The sequence below is a fragment of the Cicer arietinum genome, chromosome 6 (assembly GCF_000331145.2).
Source record: "Cicer arietinum cultivar CDC Frontier isolate Library 1 chromosome 6, Cicar.CDCFrontier_v2.0, whole genome shotgun sequence".
Taxonomy (NCBI): Eukaryota; Viridiplantae; Streptophyta; class Magnoliopsida; order Fabales; family Fabaceae; genus Cicer; species Cicer arietinum.
In genome coordinates, this window is record NC_021165.2 from 67,607,047 (window position 1) to 67,628,513 (window position 21,467).

Genomic DNA, 21,467 nt, shown 5'->3' on the forward strand with positions numbered 1-21,467 from the left:
GTTTTACATGAATATTTACAAATTGTTTGATCATGATATTGGTAAATAGAAATGGTTATAATAAATGTCAAACAATAATAATTCATGTACTATTACAAACCAAAATCATTGTAGTATCTCGATTATGTCCGATCAATTAAAATAAATTCTAAAAAGAAATAAGTCTTTTATCTTCAGTTTTTTTCCTTAATTTAATTTTAAATTTTAATTTTTTTTTTCCGAGTTGGTCTTTTATTTATATTTTAGTTTGGAGCAATTTTTTTATACTTTTATTTAATATATGTATCAAATGATCAAAATTGTTGTTCATAGAATCATAGCATGACAATGGTAGTACTACTTCTATCTCTATACGTATAAGAACCTCTTTTAAATTTTTCTTGTCCATATGTGTAAGAGACTGTTTAAATATTTTCACAAGAATGTCCTAATTAAATGAAAAAATTAAAACACAAAACACTTCTATTTCTTAACAATTGAAAGATAATTTTGAAGGAAAAAGAATTTGAATAAAAAAATTGAATTCATAAAATAATTTGAATATATTGCAATCAAAATAGTTAATACACACTAATTAAAAAGAGGTTGAGTCTACTAGACTCTCACATTACGAAATTTGGATTTGAATCCACACTAAATAAGAAATGTATATACATTTAATGTCTAAAATATCTCAAATAAAAGTAACACACTAAATAAGAAATGTATATACATTTAATGTCTAAAATATCTCAAATAAAATTACTTTCAATAAAAAAATTTATCCGAATCTAAAAAACAAAAAATAATCGATCTATATTGATCAATGATATATGATGACATCGTCTAGTATTTTTTTTTTAGGACAAAACCATCTAGTAGATTTAAAAATACATATTTTCTCCATCCTACAATATATGTCATTCTATCTATAAAACAATTGTCTCATTTTATATGTATTTCTATAATATTAATAAATTATTGGTGTTGTTTATAATTGTATATCCTTTATTATCAATGAAGTGTATCCTTTATTATTTATTACAATATTAATGAAGTATTAAGGTTGTTTTTAATATCAATAGCAGAAATGGTTTATCTTTTTTTAATTTTTATTTATTTATTTTTCTCATACTATAAGAAAAATATTGTTTTAAAAGAAAGTCATGATTTTTCTTTCTCGTACAATCATATATAGATGATTATAATTAAGCTTTATATATATATATGAGATAATGTTAAATATTGTCTATACAATATATAAATGATCATAATTAAGAATTATTTATAAGATATATGATCGCTTAAAAAAAATCACATAAATTTTTTTTCTAATATTTATCATCCATGTATGATATATGATCAATATTTAATTCTCTCACATTTTCATTATAAAATTTCTCTCGTTTATATATATATATATATTTGGTCCCGTATTTTATGAGACTCTTGATAATATTTACTTTTTTAAAAACCAAACTTTTATGATCCTTAATGTATCACACTTTTTACAGTTTTGGTCTTAGTTAAGATATATTTGTCCTAAAAATTGTAAGGTGTTATGTTTTTATATGACATGACTTTAAGTCTATTGATGTGACAATATACAAATGAGTTCATATGTATCCACCTTATTGAATATTAAATTAATTTATTTATTAAAAAAATTCAAAGTTAAAAATAAGTTACAAAAAGAGATGAAGTTATACTACAAAATAAATATTCTTTATGTCTTAAAGCTATTGTCGGAGTTGATTATTTTACACATATAAAAAAAAATTAAAAGATAATTTTACCAAATTATCCATATTAATTATTAATTTATTTTCATTGTTATAAATACAAAGTAGAGAATGTTAATTTGGGAGTAATGGAAACAAGATTAATTAGATAGTACAATTGAAATAAAATAGTTAAATTTATATTGAAAATAAAAAATAACAATTATTTTGAGATAAATAATTTTTACAAATATGATAATTATTTTAGAACAAAATAAACATTATTTTTATAAATTATCTTTAATTTATAAAAAATATTTTTTATTTTATAAATATTTTTTTTTTAATATTTTACATGATGAATAAATAAAACTTTAAAAAACGAATTATTTTTATGAGTGTGATAATGTAACACTTCAAAAAGAAAATGAGTAATATATTCTAGCAGGTGCATATAAGAATTGCTAGTGTATATCACTTATTTAATATATATATTATATAACCACTAATTTACTAACTTATTCTTTCAAGGGAATAAGAAAATATATGGACGTACGTTGACAAACCCTCTATATGTATCCCTGTAATACTCTTAATTCCATTAATGTGACGGTAGTTTCTTAATGGCATTACATTATTACATATTTATTGGAAAATTAGAATGATAATCCGTGCATTTAGAGCATTACTTAAGCAATTAATAAAGATTTATTTTAATAAAAATGTAGTATTTGTTGTTTTGACAAATTTGTATTTTCAAGACAAAACTTATTATTATTGATTCCTTAGTTAATACTCTTAGTGCATTATCTTATGAAACCCATTAAAAGATAATGTCGTTATTTTTTCATTTGTTGAGCTTGAAACTTCATTGTTCTCATATATGAAAAATGATCTACAACAATTTGACGTGTATATATACATTTAATCATTAAATTAATAATTAAATAATTTTTTTAATTCCTTTTTATTATATAACATTTATAATAATTAATAATTATTTATCAAAAGTTAATCAAATTTATTTTAATTTGTTTCTGAATTTTATTTTATTTTATTTTATTATAATAGTAAATATTAAATATATTTTACGATATAATATAAAAAATTAGTACAATATTTATAAATAATAAAATAATCTTTCACAAAATACAAAAATCGATAAATAACTCTTTAATTTATAAAAATATTCATTAATTCATTGATTTAGAAAATAAATATATCAAAAACCCTTCAATTTATTTATTTTTGTTGATTTTTATCCTTTAATTTATAAATATACCATATAAACTATTCATGTATATTTTCAAACCTGGATAATTTTTGGAACAAAAAAGCATGAAGAAAATAAAATATAATAAAAAAAGCTACTTTTGTATTATCCATTTATTCCATGTAACCGTCCAATTAATATAAATGGATATACACATCATGGATGAGGAAAGAGAGAAATTTATTTAAGGAGGCCCTACCACTTAGTTAACACTCACCCATGTAGCACAAATCTCTACCAAACAAATAGTACTAGATAGATTAAATTGATGGAAAGTCAAATTAGGCACCGTTTGGTTCTAATACCACCTCCTTTTCAAGGCCACATAACTCCTATGCTTCAACTTGCCACTATCCTTCATTCAAAAGGCTTCTCCATCACCATAGCACATACCCATTTCAATTCCCCCGACCCTTCTAATTACCCTAACTTTAATTTTATACCCTTCTTTGATGCTTTATCTAATACCCAAATATCTTCCAAAAATTTTATAGATATTACTTCAACTCTAAATACAAAGTGTGTGTCATCACTTAAGGAGTTATTAATTCATGAGATTACAAAACTAACCCATGAAAAGATTGTTTGCATTATCTATGATGGATTGTTGTACTTTATTGATTCTTTGGCAAAGGAATTAAAGCTACCTAGCATAGTCTTCCGAACCACTAGTGCTACAAATTTACTCACTTATCATGCGTGTGCTGAGCTACAAAGTAAAGGTTACCTTCCCTTGCAAGGTACTGTAAATTCACACTTTTTGTTTTGATAAATTATAGCTAGCTTCAAGTTATTTCTTTGCCAATTTTAAATTGCTCAATTTTTGTTCATATGCTTAATTCATGCATGCGAATCATGCCTATAATGAAAGTTTTAAATTTATTCCATCTCTCTCATAATATAAATTATTTTAGTAAATGTCACAAATTAATAAAAATGTATTGATTTTGAAAAAAACAAATTGACTTACTTTCTAAAATTATCCTTCATTAACTTCATTTATAAATCATTTTGGAAAAAGTGGCCATAAGAATTGAAAGAAAAAAATGTAATTAGTTTTTTTTGGAAGAAGAGTAATAAATAGTTGACGTAATAGAAAAAATAAAATTAATAATTTATTGGTTGATATTGTAAAATGGATATACACGCGGTTACTTGAAAATATCTTACGGAAATTTTCACTAAAAATACTGTATCTATCTTTTGAAAAATATAGTAATTCAAAAACTTTGAGAAGACCCTACCTAATTAATGTTCAACTAGAAAAAGTAGATATCAAAATTTTACACAACTCTTATCATTTCAGAGGATCCATTCTAGTACACACAAGCGATTGTTCAACGAAAGGCTAGTATTCTTTTTATATACAAAGACTAAAAGAAGTAACATATTTATTTGACGTAAACAAAAATATTGAGAAAAAAAAGCAGCAAAATATATCCAGATACAAGCTCCCTGAGTTTGAATCCTTTCCACATTTAACTTCTCAATTCTTTCTATTTTTTAATTTTGTTTTACTTTTTCAAATTTTTTTATTGAATTAAAATTTTATATCACATAAATCATACAATCTAAAATTTTACACAAATTTAAAATCATTTGATATGTTTATGAAACTTATGAAAATTAACGTTATTAAATAAAAATATATAAAATACTAATTTTGATATATTTCAATAACATAATAAATAATTTTAAATATAAATTATATGATATAAACGTTGAATTCAAATAAAAATAAATAAAAAATTAAAAAAAAAATAAAGAAAATTAAAAAATATTTAATTTGAGAGATCTTCCTCCGATACATACACCTTATAGTTTATGTGAGTATGGTTTATATTCGCTATTAAATAGACAATCGTTTGGGAGTTTGTAATTAGAACCTCGTATTTAAACACAATTTGATATTTTGTAATTCTACGCACTGTATAATAATACAAAATTAAAAAACTAAAGTTGTTGTTCCTTTTGTCTGAGTCGTAGACATAATTATTTGAATTTTATGATGTTTATTTTATTAACCAAATGACTAATTATAGTAGCTGCATGACAGATTCAAAGTCGTGTGACTTGGTGCCAGAACTGAATTTACTGCGATTCAAAGATCTACCTATTTTCAATTCAACAAATCCAGATGATTTTCTACAGAACATAACTAAAACACTTTCAATAACACCTTTAGGTGTTAGCTTAGAAGATTCATCATTAAATCAGCTCCAACACCTGTACAAAATTAGCCTCTTCCCTATAGGCCCTCTACACATGATTGCCAATGATCCCAACAATAATAGTAACAAAACTCTGCAAGAAAGTCATAACTGCATCTCATGGCTTAACAACCAAGCAAGAAATTCTGTGTTGTATGTAAGTTTAGGAAGCATAGCTAGTTGGGAAGAGAAAGAGCTAACAGAAGTTGCTGGTGGTTTATCAAACAGCAGACAAAAATTTCTTTGGGTTATTCGACCCGAGACAGTCAACGACGTTTCGGCATGGTCGGAATCACTGTCGGAAGATGTTAAAGAAGGTATGGCAGCGAGGGGTTGTGTTGTGAAATGGGCACCTCAAAATGAGGTTTTGGCACATGAAGCTGTTGGAGGGTTTTGGAGTCATTGTGGGTGGAATTCAACATTGGAGAGTTTGTGTGAAGGAGTGCCAATTATTTGTCAACCTTATTTTGGTGATCAGAGAGTAAATGCAAGATTGTTGAGCCATGTTTGGAAGGTGGGTTTGGAGTGGTGTAATGTGATAGAAAAGGATGAGATTGAAAGGGTGGTAAGAAGACTTATGGTGGATCAAGAAGGGGAGGAAATGAGACAAAGAGCAATGAAATTGAAGCATGTGATTGGGCAGGCTGTGACTGGTTCTTCATCTGATTCATTAAATGGATTGGTTAAGTGCATCTTATCAGTAAATATCTGATTTCACAACTAAAAGGACAAAATAAGTTATACTTGTAGAGTTAATTGACAATGTTTTTATAGAGAAAAATAACTTTGGATTGTTTTGTGGTTATGGAGGTCACTAATGTTTATTACTTTAATTTCTTTTATGAAAAAATATAGATTAACATATGCTTTCATTGCATAACTGCCATAACATAGATCATGATAGCACATTACAAATACAATAACACACTTACATGCCACATAGTAGATACATACATATACATATTATGATATGATTAGGAAATAAAGAGACACATTTTCAGTTTACTGTAAATTTCAATTAAAGGAAACAAAGTGAAGAGAGAGAATGAGTGTTTCTGACTCAATCGGTGCCTTCAATTTCAACGACTCTGATGTTCCTACCAGAAGAAGCAGAGATTTGTTGAACCTTGGGAACAGTAACAACAAGAACACCATTAACAATATCAGCTTTAAGGTGTTGAAGGTTTCCATCATGAGGGATCTTAAACCTGGTCATGAAATCGCCACTCTCAACGCTAACCTGCAGCATCCTCTCATCTTGGAGTTCGACAAACACATCTTCGTTGGCGAAGCCAGGAAGCACAATCCTCCACACGTGTGCTGTCGGTGTGTGTCTCCAATCGAGACGAGTGTTTAGGGATGATGATGATCCAGAAGCGAATTGAGGGAAGAAATTGGGGATGGGAGAAAGGAGAGGAAAGTGAAAATCGATGAATGGGTCCCATAGAGAGAGGGAATTTGGATCCCATGAGGAGTTGGAACGGTTGCGATTATTACGGTTTTGAACGGCGTTGATGGGTACTATCGACATAGTTGGAAAGATTGGTATGTAGTAACACTCACTCTGGAAGGAGCTTATGAATTAACACATCCCTTTACTTGAATGTTCCAGAAACTTGGAGACCCAAATAGAATAAATAAATTGTCTATCCTATTTCAAACCCCAAAGATAAAAATACTCAATGAGACAATAGTATTTTATTGGCTAAATTACATTCGTGGTCCTTTAACTTAATTTCAGGTAACGTTTTAGTCCTTTATCTTTCTTTTTTTTTCGACTTGGTCTTTTATTTTAATTTTAAGTGACAATTTGATATTTTATATTTTAAAATTTTAACAATGATATCCTTTTTTATACAAAAATTCAAAAAAAAATTCAATCAAAACTCATAAAATTAATTATATTCTTCAATATAATACAAATTTCATCAAATTCGTAATATAAATCTTCAAATAAACTCATATTTTCATACTTTATTTGATATTTTTAGGAATAAAAGACTAAATCGGAAAAAAAAAAAAAAAGATAAAGAACTAAAACGTTACCTGAAATTAAGTTAAAGGACCACAGATGTAATTTAGCCTATTTTATTTGGTGGAGTAAGAAATAATAGTTGGTTTTTTTTCTTCTTTTATTGTAATTAATATTGTTTCTATTTTGTTTAAGGTAAAAATGATTTTTTTTCATTAAATTTCAACGTATTCACAGCATTGTATTCACGTAATTGTGAAGTTTGAATTTTAAATTGAAGTCGAGACAAGACATTTAATTTAATAATATTAGTATTTATTAATTAAATTATATAATAAAGATGATTTTTTATACTTGATTTTCTAATGAATTAATTTTATGCATTTTTTTCAAGATGTATAGGTTGATATACTTGTTTTGATGCCCTAACATAGTATGTATGTATTCTATTGATTATAATATATTATTATTAAAAAAATAGTTTGATTTAAAGATTATATTGATTGGTATTTTAATTTAATAAATTAAAGAGGAAAAAAATAGGCCTTATGTAAATTAACTTTTTGCCGACAGTGAATAGAAATATTTGATGTAAAATATTTTATACCAACATTATACGGTCATTAAATCTTAAATTAATTTGTTATTTCATAAATTTAATAGATTTAATTTTTAAATTGACGTTATTGAGATTAGTATAACGGGCCACCCATTGAAAATTTAAAACTCCGGAGTATGTTATTGGATCAAACTAGCAAGCCCATAGAATTTGGGTTAACTAAACAATGTTAGTCCGAGCAATTAAATAGGTTGGTTTTTAAAGTTTTTTTCTTCAATTTTTTTTTAAAAGAAAAAAAAATGAAAAATCTATTAGGGAACTCACCTATTAAATCTCAAATAGATGTCTAACAATTAAATACATGAGTAAAATATCTCAAGTTATGCAAATTACTTGCTCTAAGAAATATGCAAACACATTAATGGTTATGTGTGCATTGAGAATGTGAACAAATCTGATAGCATGGTTGTGTGCATATCTATTTTTTTCACAATAATTTGGTATTAGTGCAAGATTGATCTTATTGTAAGTTATTGAATCAGAAATTAAAAAGGTCGAATTGCAATAGGTTGAAGCACATATTGTATTGTAAAATTGGGTCAATGGTTGTAAAAAGGGTTATGGGTTTACTAATTTACTTGAGTTCTATCATGTAAAAGATTTACCTTTAACTTTCAATCATGTTCTTTCTTGAATAAAAAGTCCTTCTATTCCAAAAAATTTGTTGGAGTTTTGAATAAATAATTCCTCTAATTTTTAATTTATTGTTATGATAATAAAACTTCAAAACAAGATATTAGAGGTAGTTAAAAATACTTATAATTAGGTGGCATTTGTTAGTTTATTTACATTAATAGCACTATATAAAAGTGCATCATACTATAATTGTATAACAATTCTTCAAAATGATTCTTTCAAGTTATATTTATCTCTTTCTTGGACTCAATAATGATTCTTAACATGGTATTCGAGCAATAATAATTATTTCGCTATATTCTTATTTCAAATTGTTTTTATCCTTTATTCCTCATTTTGAATCCATGTTTGTGATTCTTCATTATTTTTCAATTTGATTGTATAATATTTGTAGATTTAAGATTGAAGATGTTTTGTGATTTATGATATGATTATTTGAAAGTTTTATTGTTGATTAGTCATTCTCCTTTAGTAATATATTTCACTATAATTTCATTTTTTTTAGTCATTGTTAGCTTTTCTGTGTGCTTCTACCATATGGTAGTAAAACAATTATTATTTTCTTTGTTCTTTTATCCTATGGTATTAGACATTTTTCATTCTCTTTTTGCTTCCATCATATTATGGTTAATTGGCGTTCTTGATTCTATATTGGAGTGAGTGTCGTGGAGACACTGAGAGATTTTTAAGTTAGCCCAAAGTAGACAGAAGACTTCGACAAAAGTTATGCACCTCGACCTCTACCACTTTCTATATGAATTTTGTCGTTTAGCTGATATGATTACGACTTGTATTCTTTTTCTTATAATTTTATTTCATTAGTTTCATTATATTTTTATGTTTCTTGTATTGTTCTTCCAAAGTTAGAAATGTTGTTACATACTTTCAACTTGCAGGAGACTATTAGAGGTAGTTAAAAATACTTATACTTAAGTGAAATTTTTTAGGTTAATTACATTAATAGCACTATATAAAAGTGCATAATACTCTAATTATATAACATTTTTTTAAAATAATAATTTTAAAATTTATTTATCTTTTTAATTATTTCTCTCTTTATTGGGTTTCATCATAATTCTTAACAGAAGATGAAAATGAAATAATATGCAAACAAGAAGAGAAGAGTTTGTTTCTATTGTGTAGCAAATATTAACTATGATTTTATTTTGTTTCCATGATGCTCGATGTCGGATGAAAAATGAGAGAACGATATTGAAAAAACAACGAGTGCAGATAAATTTCAATATGGTGCACCTTAATTTTAGTTTAATATTAATTTTTTATTTTATTTTACTCTTTGTTTCTTAACCGTTGGTTAAATCTAGAGCTGTTAATTTGACAAGCCCCCTAATTATTGGCCCCAGCCCACATTGTGAAGGGGCCAAAAAAATTAATAATTTAAAAGGCCCCAAAAAACAATGCCCCATAAATTAAAAGCCCCCTAAAAATTTGTGGGCTTAGGAGGCCCCTAGACTCACTTTTTTTAAAAAAGAATCAATTTTCTTTTTTGAGAAATAAAGTTTTTCAATTTTTTCACCGATAATTTTTTTTTCTATAAAATGTTCTGATTTTTTTCGATAAAAATTTCTGATTTTCTTTCGATAAAAATTTCCGATAAAAATTTCTGACTTTTTTCGATAAAAATTTTTTGATTTTTTTCGATAAAAAGTTTCCGATTTTTTTTCATAAAAGATGTCCAATTTTTTTTCGATAAAAAATTTCCGATTTTTTTCGATAAAAAATGTCCGATTTTTTTCGATAAAAAATGTCCGATTTTTTTCGATAAAAAATTTCCAATTTTTTTCGATAAAAAATGTTCGACTTTTTTTGGAATAAAAATGTTCGATTTTTTTTCGATAAAAAATTTTCACTTTTTTTTTAATAAATTTTTTTTCCAAGAAAAATATTTTAAAATTAACAAAAAATTGGGGGCCTATGGGCCCTTAGAGCCCCCTTCCTTAGGCCCCATTAAATAATGGGCCGAAATTAAGGGCCTCTTAAAAGATTATTTTGATAGGGGGTCTAATAATAAAACAAAAAATGTAAAGGGACCTTGTAGTTGAGGGCTTTTTTGACAGCTCTAGTTAAATCCAACAATTGAGGTTGTGGAAGGAGAGATTGCATGATGAATTATTGAAGGAAGGGCTCTAGATCCTTTAAGGCTTTAACTTGAGTGGTAGAAATTAAATATCCATGGTTTATTTTTTGAGAAATTTCAGAGTCATATATGTCTTGATTTATGCGAGTAATTATGAAACTCAACTTTGATTCATGTATTGATTAATACACAGTTGCCCATCATTAACGCACGCAACATTGGTTAATGAAGACATCTTTGATTGATTTCTAGTCATTAACTACTTAAGTTAGGCGGATTATTACTTTAGAAAATTTGCAACCACACTAATATGGATGCACATGCATTGATGATATTGTAAAACGTGGATTAATGTTGGATTCATGTACATGTTATAATTGCATTTAAACTGTGCCCTGGTTTAATTGAAGTGATATTTATTGAAATTATATTGTTTGTTTCTTGAGAATTTGAATAGTTATGTATGCTTTGATTCATTCATTCAAGTAATGATAAGACTCAACTTTAATTCATGCATTATTATAGATTAAGTCACAGCTCCCCAATGTTAATGTATTGAAATTGTAAATATATTTTCAATCTCTCTTTTATTAAAAAATAGTATAAAATAGATTGATAAAAAAACACAATTAATTATTAAATTAAATAATTAAAAACATATTTAAAAATTAAAAATTGACTAACAAAAAATGTATTTGTATATACTTTTGTAATTTTGATTTATCTAATGATTATTGTCACAATATCTCACATATAAGAGAGCAAAATAGTTGTTTCTTCAATCTCAAAATGAATATTAGAAAATTCTTTCTATTTGATAAAATAGCACAGTGGTTACATGATTATTTTTTTAAGGAACACGTGGTTATATGATGGTATCAAAAGAAAAAAGAAACTCCACCACTCAAAAGTCGATTATACATGGCCAACATATAGCCAAAAGCTTATTCTCCTATAAAAAAAGCCAAAAGCTTATTCATAATGGTTCTCCGGTTTTAATTCCATGATCGTTACCATTATGTAGAATTATTGTTTTCCATAGTCGTATCAAAGATGAAGACCTCGCTCTTTTCCTGAGAAAATTCGCATATGAATCATTGTACTAATATGCTATCAATAATTGGACTCAAGACATTACAAATTACCACTTATATTGTGTCATATCTATTGGATTCCATAAACAATGCTTTGTCAATAAAGAAGGTACAAACATTTTTTCATCTCAATGCATCTTACTCTCCATAAATCAATATTTACTTGCGTCGGTGGAGTGTTTGCAGGGCTACTTCCTAGACGGATTTCAATTAGTCTAACAAAGTCTGTCATCATTTTTGATTCAGTTCAAATTAATTATTAAAAACAATAATTAAAGTAAGAATAAATTATTTCTTTTTTTATACGAAATAATATTATTAAGGCTTAAAAGGTGTATATATAAGAGGTATTTTAACCCAAAACAATCATTCCTATGGTTTTGGTATCGTATGGTTCATTAAATTAAATTGAATTAATGTTTGAAAAAAGTTAAATGTTACTACATTATAATAAAATTTAAATTTTATCTATCATAACATTAGTCGATTTCTCATATTATTAAAAAATTATATGATTTTATAGACATAAAAAATTAACGGCATCTTATTTTAATTCGGGAAGATGTCTTTTGAGGTAAATTAACTTATAAAATTTCATTGTTTGAATTAGTTAAATAGTCACACACTTGCATAGCAAATTGATTTTGAAGATTAAGATATATATATAACCAAGCTGTTCCTTTTTGACTTGTATTGAGATTCAACAACCTTTTACGAAGAGACCCTTTCATGTAAAATTGTGCTAGATAGGAATGTAAAGTGATAATAAAATTGTCCATAACAATTCAGTTGTAATAGTCTAATTTTTTTAACCGCATGAGACTAGAGCTTGAGTAATTTAGAATTTTAACGAAAAATGAGTAAAATATGATCCATAATTATAATTTAGATTTTTTCTAATAATTTATTTTTAATTAATTTTTTTAATCATTTAAACTAATTCCGTTGATTAGTAATAGTCTAACTTTGTTATTTTAAAAAATAGTTTATCTTATTAACTTTAAGTAATAAAGTTTAAATTTTTTTTATAAATAATTATAAAATCATCAATAGGGTGATTTTAATAAATCTCCATTTTAAAAAAAATGTCAGCATCAGAGGAACTATTTTATATGATTCTTTGATCAATCATATTATGCGCGATAGAGTTGGTGTTCAACGTTGTACAACAAAATAAAAATTTGGTGTGCAACACATGCGGGCATGGTCTTATATTATTCTATAGTATTATAAATAAATAAATTTATTAATCTATGTGTACTATCAAAATTTTAAATTATTTCTTACTAATTTATTATTGATGTTAGTATTTATATGTTGCATATTAAAAATTGATTAAATCAATAATATTGATATATTTGTTTATTAATTTTAATTTTAAATAATTACATAAATTATTTCTGTAACTAAAAATTTAATTAAAGATCATAACTAATTAAAAAAAAATTCAAAGTGCAAATCTTAAAAAAATTTAATGGTGTTAAATTTATAATTTAATTACATTGATTTATTAAAGTCATATCCTTCAATAATAAATCAACTAATTTAATGGTACTAAAATATATTAATTTATAAATCTACTTCTTTATAAAAAAATTGATTTAATTAAGCGATATGCAGTAGCATCATTAGAGTTTTAGATCTATTCGTAATGATGATGTCTGGCTTTCAACCATCATCTATTATTCATCCTATAATTAATGGTTCAATATTCGTTTTTGACAAATTAATTAATGGTCCAATCTTAATCACCCCCTTTTTTATTTTTTTCACAAGAATCACTCATATGTTTCTTTATTATCTTCTCTACCATGTTATGGCTAGTATACGGCGGAAAGTGATATAATACAGATATTTTACACCCTAAAATATGGACAGTTTAAGTGGCCTTTGAGCCATAGAAAGGGAGACACATGCATATTGTGCAAGAGTGGTGTTGAACATTCTTCTATTCACTTTTAGTTTTGTGCTCTTTTGTGCCAACAACTTTTGATCTCAAGCGTGGTCTATAAAGGAGAAATTGATTCCCTTTCTTTAACGATAGTTAGATTTAGAAGATAATTTCACTTTTCACTCTCTCACCAAAAGCACAAATCCTAGTGTATATTTTGGAAGACTTATGATGTTACTTAATTTCGTCAAATTTAATGTAATTTCAAATATATATAAGACACTTTAAAGTATTAAGATTTAGTGATTAAAAAAATATTTTAAAATAGTTAATGTTGTATAATAATAAATGAAATATATATTTAAAAATAATTAATAAAATATTAAAAGTGGTTAATAGTACATCTATGAACCACAGCAGAAAATGACAATTTCTCTCGTAGCCCAGCTCGAGCCCAATAGTGGCCCAGACGATAGTGGGAGAGGACTTAAAAGTGGGTCCACGTCAAGCCCACCTACTCAGTCCCGTTGACGGACGGGTCCACTATTTTTAAATTTTTAATCGACGCACTTTCTATCCGGAAGAGAATCAAAGCTAAAAGACAATAAAATAATGCTTCACGTGGGGCCTGGGATCACACATTATCTCTTACATTTATGATCACCGTTTCTATCTCTGCGTGATGTCACTAGATCGCTGTTTAATTATTTCCCCTGAATGTGTTAGCCTTTGGATTCATCAAGAGTTATTTTATATTCGGGAGTTCCAATTTTGAAAGGGAAATGGCCGGTGGGGGAGGTTTTTTTTTTTTTTTTTTTCTATAAAAAATAAAACAATTATTAAAGTTTTTTTAAACTAATTAAATAAGATTGAGATGTTACATGATTATTTAGTTTTTAATTTTTCAATTTTTTAAATATATAATAAAATATAGACTTTATCTTTTAAATATCTTTCCTTCAAAATTTAACTTTCAAACCAACTCTAAAATCATTGATCTTCTAACTAGGACTTAATTTTTCCACGTGAGCATCAATCCCATGTTATTTTGAAAAGAGAGACTTACATTTGATTTGCTCCCTTCCTTACAAAATAATTTCGAAACGATAGACTTACATTTGCATTGCTCTCCTTTACAAAATAAATACTGATTAAAGTTTTTTTGGCTAAATTAGATTTGTGGTCCTTTAATTTAATCTTAGGTAACGTTTTAGTTATTTATTTATTTATTTTTTTCCGATTTAGTCCTTTATTCCTAACAATATCAAATAAAGTATGAAAATATGAGTTTATTTGAAGATTTGCGTTACGAATTTGATAAAATTTGTATTATATTGAAGAATATAATTAATTTTATGAGTTTTGATTGAATTTTTTTTTTTTTTGAATTTTTATATAAAAAAGGATAACATTGTTGAAATTTTAAAACATAAAATATCAAATTGTCACTTAAAATTAAAATAAAGGACCAAGTCGGAAAAAAAAAAGATAAAGGACTAAAACGTTACCTGAGATTAAGTTAAAGGACCACAAATGTAATTTAGCCAAGTTTTTTATACATATTAAAAAAAAAATAGTTATTTTTGTGCCAAAATAAAAAATAGTCATTTTAACAAATTATTTTTATTAATTTTTGGTTGAATTTCCACTATCAAATCTTTTACAGAAAAAAGTAGTGAAAAAAGTAGTGAGAGTACAATTAATTTTTCTGACAAATACCACAAATTAGCCTCCATTTTAAAAATTAGCCTTTGGATTCATTAAGATTTATATTTGTGATCTCTGGCTACAAATTTATTTTTACAGTGACCGTAAATTTAATTTAAAATAAATATCATTTATAAATTTTAATTATTTTATTTACATTACTCACTCTTCAATGATTATTATATAAAAAACTTTTAAAATATTATTATACTTTAAATTAATAATAATAATAAAAAATACACGAATAATTAAATAAAATAATTTTTCTTTTTATTCATAATCATAGGAGCATAGTGTTATTTATCGTTATTAAATGACATAGAAAGTTGAAAAGTGAGTAAAGAAGTTTTACAACTAGTTAGTAGCTAGTAGTAGTTGCAGTGGCACGCACCCACAAACAAAAAAAGTGAAAAACAAATCACTAACCTCTCTTCCCAAACATAGTATAGGTGTGTGTACGCGGTTTATAGGTAGATGTCTTGTTTCAGGTGATATTCTCTGATCCTCAAACACTTTTTGAGGTCTCAAAACTCATAAACATTTTACCCTTTCCTATATACACAACATTTTTTATCTTCCATCCTCTTTCTCCCCAAATTGCCACACTCTTTTACACCACCGACACCCACCTTCTCTGCATTTTTTATCTGGTATGCATAATCTTTATTTCATTCTACTTTGTGTTCTTGTTACTTAGACCCAGAAATTTAATCACTTCAATTATTGTAGTTTAGTAACCGAGACATAACAAAATTAATTTTTATTTTTTTGAAGCTGTTTTTTTCTTGGCATGTGCAATTTTTATCTTTTATTTCCTTGCAAGTTGGAAACAATTCAATAATTTGATTTTGAAATTATAATGAAATAGCTGGAAATCTTTGTCTCGTGTCTGTACCTTATCTTTTTTTTTCTATTTTGAAATTTGAAATGGGTTTGTGTTATTTACATGGACCACACTACTACCTCTTGGTTGTGACTTGCGTGTTAGTTTCCATTTCCAACATATTATTATTAGAATTAGACTTACCTAATGTGCATTTTATTTTGGTCATCATTGTGAAGAACAATTTTTTCTGGTTTTTCTCATCTTGCTAAGTCACCTTCAGTCACGTGGTGGTATATCATATTAAAGGTAATGTTTTGATGTAAATAGTGACCCCACAACCTTTACCGTTTAATTTAGACTTATGCAAAAAGTTGGGGCTGTAAGTTGAATCTTTTTTTGAGGCCTTATTGTGCTTTGTTAGCTGATAAATTTTATGTCCCTTTCAATGAACTTTGCTTTTCATGTGTTTGATTCTGTTCTATATGATACATCTAATTTGCTGCTGGTATGATATCACTTGTTGGTTTTGTATTTCTCTTTCACAACAAGCAATAATTCATTTAGCTTGAAATATTTGTTTTTATAAGTTTTGATTTTGATTTTTTTATATTATAATCCAGTTGTGCAGAAGAGAAAGAAGCTGTAGTACTAGTATGTATTGGATTGCAAGGTGGTTGATTGGTTAAGAAAATTGATGGATAGTTTTCAGATCTGAAATAAAACTCAGGAAACCATCTATCACCATGAGTAGAAAGGTTTATGACGAGATAATGTCGGGGAAGGGGAAGTCTTCTTTGCCATATGCTGATCATCATCATGAAATTCACAAAAGTGGGGATGGCAGTGCTTTAAAATCTGACCGAAATCGCCACAAGCACGGGAGTGAAGGAAGGGATTATGAAGACGAGTTGGTTAAGTACATGTCTAATTTGCCAGGTTATTTACAAAGGGGGAGAGAAAATCGCGAGAAAGTTTTAAACGTCGGTGTTCTTGATTGGACTCGTCTAGAACAATGGCAGTACAGTCATAAACATGTATCAAATAGAAATAGCAGAAGTTCAACCTCTAGTAGTAATGCTTCCTCTTCTGTTTCGGCTGATGAGTTATCCGGTCATTCTACTAAAGATCAAAGGACATTCCATCGGTCACTGAAATCACACTTTGCAGCGTCTCCAATTCAAGACAACTCTCAAGCTGTCAAATCCTCCAGAAGAAGTATTGGACATTGTCCGGATTTTAGAGGTAGTGTCAGTACTATTAACACACAGAGCAGACATGTTAGAGCAGATGATCATCTTTCACAGAACCATCCTAACAGCAAACTGAAAGGATGTGACAGGAAGTATTTGGATCGATACATTGGCACCATTCCAAATGAGCAAAGGCACAAGGCAGTATCATGTGCTAAGGTGGAAATGCGCACTAGAGACAGTGGAATGGAAAAAAGAGTAGAGAGTTTGAATGAACCAAACATTGATAATGCCGTGCAATGTATGCTCAGGAAAAACAAGCCAGTTGTTCATCGTTTGCCGAGAGACAGCCCTCAGAGTAGTCATTATCAATTTCCTCATACACGAACATTCTTAGCGCAGAAGTCAGAAAATTATAGTCGATTGAGCTTTTCAGAAAAGCCTAAGGATTTCTGTCAAAAGGAAATAAATTGTGATATTTCACATTCCGGTACCCTTCCAGATGAACTTGGCTGTAATAATTTTCAGCATAAAGGGTCTCGCTGCAGTTTCACAGATATGGAAAGTATCAAACTTCCTGCTTCTACTTTTTCATCGATGGAATCTACTTCCTCATCACCATTATCGGTGAGAGTGGAAATCAGCCCTTCCAAGTCTAGAAAAGTTGAGGAAAGGAAGCAAACCATGGCCAAAACTTCATCTGAAAATGAACCTATCCATAAATTAGACCAAAATGTAACATCAGAAAAGTCAAGAAGCTCTTCACCTTTTCGTCGATTAAGCATCAGCGTTGGCTATACAAGTAGAGGCTCTGCTTGTAAAGAAGGCGAGGATGTGCCGCATCAGAGGTCTACAGCAGCTGTTAAATCTAATTCAGAAAGTGTGAGAGGCTATGCTAGCCCAAACATTTCAGGGAATGGTATACCCGGTGATGCTGGCAGAAGCAGGTCAAGCCCTTTAAGGAGGTTATTGGATCCATTGCTGAAACCGAAGACAGCTAGGTTCAGTCACTCCTTGGAGTCATCTCAGAAGGACTCATTGTTAATAAATAAGAATTGTAGGTCAGCTAATGGGAGATTTTCAACTCTTCATCCAGACAAACAAGTGGAAAGGGACCACAGGGCTACTCTTAACCCAATTAAGACCATTGATTCTTCAAAGGACGAGAAGCACATTCCATCGACGACTCAAGCTCTTCTAAGAATTGCTGTTAAGAATGGCCTGCCTGTCTTCACATTTGCTGTCGACCAAACGGATGGCAACATTCTTGCAGCCAAAGTTAAGAACTTAGGTGGCTCAGGAAAAGATGAATGCAACCGTATCTATACCTTTTTTGCCTTTACCGAGGTTAAGAAGAAGAATGGAAGTTGGATGAGTAAAGCAGGCAAAAGCAAAGGACCTGATTACGTTCCCCATGCTGTTGCTCAAATGAAGGCTTCTGATTCGCTCTACTATGATTTAACCAACCAGAATTGTGTAGACTCATCTACCATGAAAGAGTTTGTTTTGTTTTCTGTAAAGCTCAGGCAAGACGATGCTCAGGACACCGACTATCAGCCAAATGACGAGCTTGCTGCTATTTCTGTCAAAATACCTAAGGCTATCAGTTTCATTAATAAGCAACATCATAGCAGTTTCGATAATGATAGTCATGAAGTTGTTTGTGCAACGGTTGTGCTCCCGGGTGGGGTTCATAGTCTTCCAAGTAAAGGTGGACCTTCGTCGCTGCTCGAGCGCTGGAAATCAGGTGGATCATGTGACTGTGGTGGTTGGGATTTAGCTTGCAAACTTAAAATTCTTGCTAGTGAAAATCAAGCCTGTAGAAAACCAATGTCATCCAAAGCTTATTTTGCAGATTATCAATTTGATCTTTTTGTTCAGGTACTTTTCGGTTCATGAAACTTATTTTGCAGACATTATTATAGATTACCTACGGTTAGTAATTTTCGTGTATCTTTTGTCTTGCTAACCACAGGGGAATGAACAAGATCCTCGACCAGCATTCAGCTTAACCGCCTTTGAGAATGGAATGTGTTCCGTAGCCTTTGATTCGTCGCTCTCACTTTTGCAAGCATTCGCAATTTGTATTGCATTAGTGGATAGCAAGATGCCTTGTGAGCTTTCTGGATCAAAAAACGCCAGTGAAGGAAAAAATCCAAAGGAAACAGTATTATTGCAAACTGAGAAACTAAAGGCTTTTGGTAAATTGGAAGATATTCCTGCAAGTTATGTTTCTTATCCACCACTTTCTCCTGTTGGTAGGTTCTAAAATTAACATGTGTAAACGGCATGAATCGATTGCTCGTAGGGATTTGTCACTGTTACTCATCCCTACTGTACTACATATATAGTTAAATTCCTTGCAAGTTCATGAAAATCATCGCAACAAGCTAGAGTATAAGATTGTAGCAGCCTAGCAGGATCTTAGTACTTTTTAAGTTTATTTTTTCTCAACAGAAGCAAGTATTCATATTAAAAATGCACAATGTGATAAACAAGCACTCTCATGTATCAATCAATTGAAGTGTGAATATAGTATGAGTAAACTGTATTCTATAGCTGTAAAAAAATATCTCAGTATCTAGGGTGGCATTTTCGTCAACATGTGAAATTGCAAACTCAAATTATTAATGGTGAATTAATTATTGGCTAATGTTTTTGGATTAGTCAACAAACTAATAATAGTTGCATGGAAGGTGTGTTTTTTCTGGTGTAAACACCAGCACAGTAATGTAATCATAATGCTTTGGTGATAAATTTTGGCAGAAGCAGCTTCTAACAGTGAGAAAAATGTCACAATGCAGTAGTTTAAGTAGCCTAATTCTAATAGTTTTTTAATATGGAATTATTTGTGGACAGGATCTGGTCTCAATTATCTACTGGATGTTCTCATAAGAACAAGGAATGAGTAATTTGTTTGATACCTTGTGGTGTACAGAATAGAAACTAATAATTTTTTATGGGTTTAGTTGCACTTTTTGGTCCACAATTTTCAAATAAATAAAATTTTATTCCTTTCATTTCTAAGTCCAGAAACTAGTTGCAGAAGATTCAAAAAAATTCCCTACTACCTAGTTTGCGACTTAGTTTTTGTGATGTGTCATTTTTATTAATGATGTTGAATTGCATTTGATAACATGACATTGATGATTTGGATCATAAACATTGGACTAAAAATCCTATTGCAATATTTTTTTAGTTTCATTGGTCAAATGTAAATCAAATCTTTTTGAACCCGTTATTTATGGTTCAAATCAACACTGATACATTGTTAAATGCAATTTTGTATATTTAATGAATATGACCTATAAAAAACAGCCAAAAACTGGGTTGTAAGAAAAAATCCAACAAATTGGGAAGAAGGGGGCTAAAATTCCAGATTCAAAAATGGGGAGACTACAAACTTGTTTTAGTTAAAATACAATATGAGGATCTAAAATATATTATGAGTCTCTTTGAATTGACTTATTTAAATTTATTTATTGACATAAATAATTGTAAGTCTGATTGGGAGAGCTTATAGATAATGTTTATGTATTTATAAATTGTGTTCAACTAATTTTCAGAGCTCATATTATTCATTAGCCTTAGTGGCTAAAAAGACCAATGATCTATCAGAGCTGGGAAAATAATTATTAAGGGGTGTATTTGAGAGTTTAAGAGGAAAAAATAAATGATGAAATAGTAAGAATGGAGGATTTGGATGGAAGGAGGGTTTTGATTTTTTTTTCTTTCTAATAATATAAAATTCTTTAATTTTGAAAATTAAAAATTATATTGGAGAAAGATTTTAGAAGATTTTAATAATTTTTTTAACCCTAATTCATGTTATTATAATATTTTCAATATTAAAAATATATTAATCATAAATATTTATTTATTATTTTCTATAAAAATACTATAGAAAAAGTGAAATTTTTTCTTATTGTTTTTATCTACTTTCCTCCCCTTTAAACTTCTAAACAAAGCTTGATTTATGAAAAAGTTCAAGTTGACCATAGTTGTCTTTCTCTCAAAATGATGTTGAATATTTCTCCAAGAAATCTCAGAGAATAATCCCGTGTCTGATATGAGATATTAGGAAAATAATTATATTAAAAATGTCAGTCACAGAAAACTTGCAATTATTTTGATACGTATCATAAGGTTTTGGTTTGTGATCTATATTTATCATAACTTATTTTGATATATACCAAAGGTACTATGTTCATGTGTGAATGGAAAATTGGTCCAGTAGAGTCTTAGAAAATT

At 28.3% G+C, this 21,467-nt stretch overlaps 3 protein-coding genes across 4 annotated transcripts; 2 read left to right on the forward strand and 1 right to left on the reverse strand.

Annotated features, from left to right (window-relative positions):
* Positions 1–3,177: 3,177 nt before the first annotated feature.
* LOC101509333 (UDP-glucose iridoid glucosyltransferase-like) lies at positions 3,178–6,047 on the forward strand. The gene is made up of 2 exons (XM_004507090.4): positions 3,178–3,713; positions 5,030–6,047. Exons 1-2 carry the CDS (start codon positions 3,242–3,244, stop codon positions 5,893–5,895), a joined length of 1,338 nt encoding a protein of 445 aa, XP_004507147.1. The 5' UTR covers positions 3,178–3,241; the 3' UTR covers positions 5,896–6,047.
* Positions 6,036–6,850, reverse strand: LOC101509651 (18.1 kDa class I heat shock protein-like). The gene has a single exon (XM_004507091.4). It carries the CDS (start codon positions 6,712–6,714, stop codon positions 6,244–6,246), a length of 471 nt encoding a protein of 156 aa, XP_004507148.1. The 5' UTR covers positions 6,715–6,850; the 3' UTR covers positions 6,036–6,243.
* Positions 6,851–15,556: 8,706 nt separating this feature from the next.
* LOC101508587 (uncharacterized) lies at positions 15,557–19,767 on the forward strand. 2 transcript variants are annotated; one of them, XM_004507087.4, is made up of 3 exons: positions 15,557–15,850; positions 16,647–19,097; positions 19,192–19,767. In XM_004507087.4, exons 2-3 carry the CDS (start codon positions 16,770–16,772, stop codon positions 19,483–19,485), a joined length of 2,622 nt encoding a protein of 873 aa, XP_004507144.1. In that variant the 5' UTR covers positions 15,557–15,850; positions 16,647–16,769; the 3' UTR covers positions 19,486–19,767. The 2 variants fall into 2 exon arrangements, with proteins under 2 accessions (XP_004507144.1, XP_004507145.1); XM_004507088.4 differs by lacking the exon at positions 15,557–15,850 and adding an exon at positions 16,014–16,332.
* Positions 19,768–21,467: the final 1,700 nt, after the last annotated feature.

Coding starts and splice junctions, on each gene's coding strand:
- LOC101508587 (XM_004507087.4), top strand. CDS start 16,770: ATGAGTAGAAAGGTTTATGACGAGATAATGTCGGGGAAGGGGAAGTCT. Junction 19,098..19,191: donor AATTTGATCTTTTTGTTCAG/GTACTTTTCGGT, acceptor TGCTAACCACAG/GGGAATGAACAAGATCCTCG.
- LOC101509651 (XM_004507091.4), bottom strand. CDS start 6,714: ATGTCGATAGTACCCATCAACGCCGTTCAAAACCGTAATAATCGCAAC.
- LOC101509333 (XM_004507090.4), top strand. CDS start 3,242: ATGGAAAGTCAAATTAGGCACCGTTTGGTTCTAATACCACCTCCTTTT. Junction 3,714..5,029: donor AGGTTACCTTCCCTTGCAAG/GTACTGTAAATT, acceptor GCTGCATGACAG/ATTCAAAGTCGTGTGACTTG.